At 40.4% G+C, this 6133-nt stretch overlaps 1 protein-coding gene across 1 annotated transcript; it reads left to right on the forward strand.

Moving 5' to 3' along the window:
- The first annotated feature begins 1155 nt into the window (after positions 1-1155).
- LOC115358763 (SUZ domain-containing protein 1-like) lies at positions 1156-4824 on the forward strand. The gene is made up of 4 exons (XM_030050769.1): positions 1156-1442; positions 2653-2702; positions 2794-3063; positions 3186-4824. Exons 1-4 carry the CDS (start codon positions 1392-1394, stop codon positions 3295-3297), a joined length of 483 nt encoding a protein of 160 aa, XP_029906629.1. The 5' UTR covers positions 1156-1391; the 3' UTR covers positions 3298-4824.
- The last annotated feature ends 1309 nt before the right edge of the window (positions 4825-6133 follow it).

Genomic DNA, 6133 nt, shown 5'->3' on the forward strand with positions numbered 1-6133 from the left:
AGAGAGAGAGAGAGAGAGAAGTAGTGTTCACAGTTAGATATCTAAACATTTCTCTTCTTTAGTCACAGTGCAAAAAAATATTTCAGGGGTCTCGTTTTCCCCAATATTTCTCAATCAATATCAATCACTAAATCAAACTATGCATTATTTTTGCAAGAAAAAAATAAACAATAAAAAGAGGCGCTGAGGAAGTGCTATCATAAATGTCGTCGATCTGCAAAGAGGAAACACCCGATGCAGGATTAAAACCAATAAGAAACAGATAAAACAACATAAAAAAAGAGTAAAATATGAACAGCAGAAAACAAACACACAAACAAACAAAACCTCCAAACAGTAGATAAAAAAGTAAATAAATGGTTAAGACAGCAAGATGAAATAATAAAACAGAAAAGTGAGGACATGCATGGAGGTGAGTAAAACCAGATTACCAGGTTATTAAACCCAAACAACCGAGGGTAGACCAAAATGGATGTCCTTTTTGGTTTATTCTCGGTGTATTGTAGCCAGTTTGTCCAAACTGGCTACAATAAATAAACAAATAGATAAAATTAAAAAAAAAAAAAAAAAAAAACAGGCTAAGAAAGGTAGGTCTTCAGTCTTTGTTCTGATTTTAGGAAGAATTAAAATGTTACTGATGTATTACGACGTGAGCATGAATAAACAGCTGAGGAGGGAACAAACATATCTTTTTTAATCGTTTCCACAGTGCTTCCTTTTGCTTTGATTTACAGCATAATTTCGCAAAAGATGACTCATATAATTAATTTGATTATTATTTTGGTCACATATTTTATCCATAAAATGATTTATGTATATAATATTTGAAACCTATTTTTTTAAAGCCCTCCTTCAACCGATTTGAAAATATAATTGACTACTACTGAAAATGTAAAACTCAGATATCACAAATTGGCAAACTCCATGAAATTACTTAGACATTTCAAATTTACTCCCATTAGTTATCAGACGCCGAAGGTTTTTTCTTTCTTTCTTTCCCCTGCATTTTGTTATGTGTTGTCCATTATATATTTACAGAGAGGAAATATCCTGTATATTTCGTGCGCTTGACCTGAATTTAATCAAATAACGGAGAAGAAAAAACAAAAAGATGCCAGAGACCATTTTGGAGCCGAGGTGGATGTGACGCGGAGTTTAAAGCCACAGTGGTGCGGCCGCAGGGAGGCTGCGCTCAGCCACCGGAGCGTCAACAACACACCGAGCGGACGGCCTGGCTATGCCACTCGGTTAGCATCCAGATACCTCTTGTGCTTCTAAAATAAAAGTTTAGTAAGTTTAACTGGTTACGAGGCTTGTGCCGCTCTACAGTGCGTCCTCCGCTCGATGGAAAACAGGCGGTGGAGAGAGGGAAACACACCGATTCTGTAAACATGGAGGACGAAGAGATTGCAGAGAGCTGGGAGGAAGCGGCGGATAGCGGGGTGAGACACACTTTACATGGCTGTGTAACCTCTCTGCTGTTAAAACGCCAGGGCAGTCGCGTCGTTGGGGTTTGTGATATGTTTAAAACAAGAAGGCAAGGTTTGTTTTGACCAGCCTGGTTAAAGGAGCAGCCCGTCCAAAGTAGTTTAGCTAGCTCGGCTGCCCGGGCGGCGCGCTGCGGGCCCCTCGGCCACACGGTCAGCTGTTACCGCACAACTTCAAATGCTGGGAAACCTGTCCGCCACCATGAAAACACTAAAGAAATCACCTCCCAAATCATACTTCAATTTTTCTAAAATCGAGAGCTTTATTCCAGTTATGTCTACCAATTGTTTTGACCCGCCCATTGCGGAAATGACCGTCTGAACTCAAGCTTGACGCTGCCTTTACAGTATAGACTCAGCTCAGTTTATGGCCAGGCTCAGATCTTACAGACATGCCTGAACTAAAGACTGCAGATCCAATAACTTTGTCTTGATTTCTGGCGCATGGCTCTATAACAGCTTTAGAGATAGTGGTAGTGGTGGAGATTGTAGCAAGGAGGTACAGTAGTAATGGGAATTCAGTGTTGTTGCTTTTTTCTAGGTGTGGGAATCACCAGAGGCCCCTATAATATCACCATACTTGAGTTACGATAAGATAGTATTGCAGTTTTAAACATTTTGCATTATGCCTTGCATTGCAAACCTTTTCAACTGCAAAATCTGTCCCCAAGGGAAAATTTTGTCATCATCTGTTTTTAACTAATAAGATAAATTTTTCATAATGTTCATCTCACTTCAGTCATTTTTATTGCAGCAGAATAGGGCTGTCAAGCAGACAGACTGACTAGCTCTGTCATTGAAAAAAAAAAAAAACTGTCATACATGTTGCACTGATTCTTGGCAGTGCAATATTAATATTTGGCGTCCATGTATCAATACAATATTGGCATACAAAGTATTGCAGTACTATGGTGTGTCAAGTTTTTTCCCCACCCCTATTTTTTTCTGAACAAGTTTTAATCCAGATTGGTCAAAACTGCCCACCCATAAATTCCGGTGCAGATAACTTGATGTAAAAATGAGAGCTATCCCTCCTTTTAAAAATGGTTTTGTCAGGTGTCAAGTGATCAGAAAAGTGATCTTCTAACAGAAAAATGAGACTCAATGAGCAGATGATGCATCTCGTCCATTAACCAAAAGTGCTCTCAATTGTTTTTCTCTGTAGGAAATAGAGAGAAGACTTGAGGCGAAGCTGAAAATAAATCAGGAAACAAAGTAAGCAAACCTAATGATTTCAAAGATGTGTTTCAAAAGGTGATGTGGTGTAGATGCAAAGTGATAATTTTATTCTTATACTCCTATGTAGGAAGTCCATCTTGGGTTCGGGTGGCTCACCTGTGCGGACTGCTATTGTAATCCAGGATGACTCCCTGCCAGCAGCACCCCCACCGCAAATTCGCATTTTGAAGCGTCCTTCAAACAACGGTACTACAGGAAACCCTGCATCCTCCTCCCGTCCTTCTCAGCAGATGAAGTCTTTGGCGCAGCGGGAGGCAGAGTACGCAGAGGCCCGAAAAAGGATTTTGGGTAGTGCGACGTCTGAAGATATGCCTCAGGACAAACCATGCCAGGACAGGTATGACATTATTTTAGAAAATACCCCAAATAATATCCTCCATCGATTCAAAGAACAACAGATGCAGATGTACTAACGTCACTCTGTTCTGTAACAAATTCTTCATCTCTTCCTATCATCAGGCAAATTCGTGTGAATGCACAGCAACCATCAGAACCAGTTCGTCCAAACAATCACGTGATCCGTCAACCAACCGGGCCAGATGGCACCTCAGGCTTCCGCCTCTGCAGATAAATAAGAGCCGGCTGCTGTGAGGAATCAGCCGTCTCTCCAGAGAGGGCATGTAGGGTGGCAGTGTGTATGAAGAGCAGAGTGGTGGGATGACAGAAAAGTTGTCTGACATTAGATGTAACACTTAATGAGATGAGCTGTCCCACCCTCCCCACTCTGCTTACTGGTGTGTGTTTTTGGCTTTCGCCTTGTCTCTTCCCTGTGTGGAAAGTTGCAAGGGGCTGGCAGAAATCAGCCAGGGATCTGAACCCCCTTCTGTTCCCTGCTGAACAGGATATCGCCTCAGGTCCCTACATACTGTGATACGTCCTATGATGAACCATGAGGTGCCCTATGATTTCCCCTGCTTGGTCGTTGCCCCTCTGAGAGCTAGGGCATCGGGTTTCTAACCTCCAGGGGCGAATAAGGAGAGTTAATGAATTGGTACAAATCCTCTGGAGGCATGCAAACGAATGAGCTGGCCTTTCCCACTGCTAGAAAGTGGAGTTTGGCTGCGTGTCCACCGGGGACCTGTCTCAACAGCGCTGGCTTCTGTCTCTGTGGAAATGAAGTGCTCGATGGTGCTGAGAGCTTATTGTGTTTTCAGCAGAGCGCTAGAAACTCAAAACAATTCAACTTCTAGTAAAAATGCACTGTGCTGTTTTAAATAGTTGCTTAGCAACAGCACCCACCTGAACCAGCGCTTGGCACAGGCTTCTGTTTTGGCACTGCCGGCCTGTGGAGAGATGCCTGGTGGGCACTCAGCCTATGGCCAAAGATGATGGACGGGAGGGACAGAGTGTCACTAAGTCTAAGATTGTTCAAGCAATAATTATCAAAGAAGTAGTCCCTGGATTATTTTTTACAAATTGCCTAACTACCTGTGCTCTGTTATGTTTGTGTATTTCTTATTTTAAACAGTGTACATTGTTTGTTTATGTCTCTGGATGTTTTTTGCTCTGAGATATAGTATGTTTAAGTCAGGACAACAGTGGTTTGAAAGAAAGTAGATGGTGTAGACAGCATAGAAAACTAGTGTCATAAACTAGTGGTTTTTTTTGTTGTTGTTGGTTTTTTTTTTTTTTTTTTTTTTTTTTTTACACATTAATCAGTTCAACTTCATCTCAAATTTTCCAGTGTTATGGCCCTGTTTCGTGTTGCCTTTCTATTTTTAATCAGCCTAGCCAAACCTGACTAACCTCTCTTACAGCCAGCTGTAATGCATTTGTCTAGCAAAGAAGAGTTTGATCTCTTTTGGACCTATCATATTTGCTGTCCTCTGTGTTTGGAAACTGAATTAAAAAAATATATATATAGTTGGCGCCCAACATGGAGGGTGACATAGCCATACGATGACTTCTTCAATCAGTTAGATACTTCATTTAGAACAAATAAATACTTTCATTACTCCAGTTTGTTGGTTGCATTAAAGAGGCTTATCAGCTGCTGCCTTTTTTGGCAGACATTTTTATTAAAGGTCAGGTGAACTTGTGATTAAATGAAAAACAAACAAAAAAAAAAACAAATATGTATCTAATTTGAGAGGCCAAAGTCACCTTTGTACCAGTGTTTTTGATTGAAGTCAAATTCTACACTGCCAAGCGTTGGTGTGTGTGTAAATCGTGGTGTTTTTCACCCAGCGGGATTTAAACCAGGAATGGCTGGCACACCATGAGTTCAACAAAAGCGGACTCTAATCAAATGCTGTTGTCATGGCAATATTGGTAACAAGTGCCACATAACCTAATAGAGAAGTGATTTTTACTAAACTCAATGCATTGAGTCTTGTATGCCTTAAATGATGACCACAGTTACAAATGTCATTCAAGCCGATACTCATGTATGTTTTTTGTTCTCTCCCCACGATACCCCACTTTTTAGCAGTTTGGCCATAGAAAGTTTTTTTTTACAGGTACTCTAGTGGACGGTGCTGTCAGTGCTGGTTGTAAGTTGCACTAGTTGTTGTTTTTTAAATTTAGGGCAGGTTCACTGATGAAAATGACTCATTTAGTTAACCCTGCTTGATTGAGACGGTATTTTAAGCTGCATTAATCAAGTTTTTTTTATTATTATTTATGTAAAAGTGCATAAAGTTTGTAAAAGTACACCCACCCAAATACACCCATAACATGAGACTGCATCAGAGAGGAGTGTCCTGTTCACCATTCACCCTGTTTGCCCAAATTAATTTCTGGTGTTGCTATGGTCTCCGATGAGCAGTTTTGTTGGTGCAAAGTAGAACTGACAAAGTGTAAAAGTTGCCCCTAAACAACAGCGTGCGAGTGGTTTGTCAAGAGAAAGCTGAACTCAGTGACTTCACCAGCCAGCCAGCCACTAAAGAAGAAGACATTTGAGGTCGTAGGAGTGCATGGTTTACTGAATCGTCTTTATTGGATGCTGAAGTCTCCGAAATTCAAACCAATCACCATTTGCTGACAACTGGAGCTATCAGTGTGCAGAGTTGCTTAGTGCATCTGTAATAGTATTTTTGCTTTATGAGATGATATGTAATGACCATGGATACGATGTATGTGCACACAGACCAACGAAGATACCCAGAGATTGAGACAAAATATTGAGATTAAAGGGATTTGCAGTCATTTTAAATTGAGAATTGGAAGTAGATCTATGGATCTCTGTTTCAGTCATTCACCACCGCTTGTCCAATTTGAGGCTGAATCAATTCAAGTCATTGTCTTGTCATCTTGAAACTTGAAAAACACATGAAATGTGAGTACCCTTTAATAAAGATGGAAAATAAGAGACACAACTTTGCATATGTGAGTTGTTTTTTGTGCTTATTATGGATTGTTTGATGTCACAGCTTAGTTTGAATCTTGAGATAAAATTAATTCTACAC

This window comes from Myripristis murdjan, chromosome 5, assembly GCF_902150065.1.
Source record: "Myripristis murdjan chromosome 5, fMyrMur1.1, whole genome shotgun sequence".
Classification (NCBI taxonomy): Eukaryota; Metazoa; Chordata; class Actinopteri; order Holocentriformes; family Holocentridae; genus Myripristis; species Myripristis murdjan.

Excerpts from the sequence above, each read along its gene's own strand:
- LOC115358763 (XM_030050769.1), top strand. The coding sequence starts at position 1,392 with ATGGAGGACGAAGAGATTGCAGAGAGCTGGGAGGAAGCGGCGGATAGC. Across the intron at positions 2,703-2,793 it reads AAAATAAATCAGGAAACAAA|GAAGTCCATCTTGGGTTCGG; the intron begins GTAAGCAAACCT and ends ACTCCTATGTAG. Across the intron at positions 3,064-3,185 it reads GACAAACCATGCCAGGACAG|GCAAATTCGTGTGAATGCAC; the intron begins GTATGACATTAT and ends TCCTATCATCAG.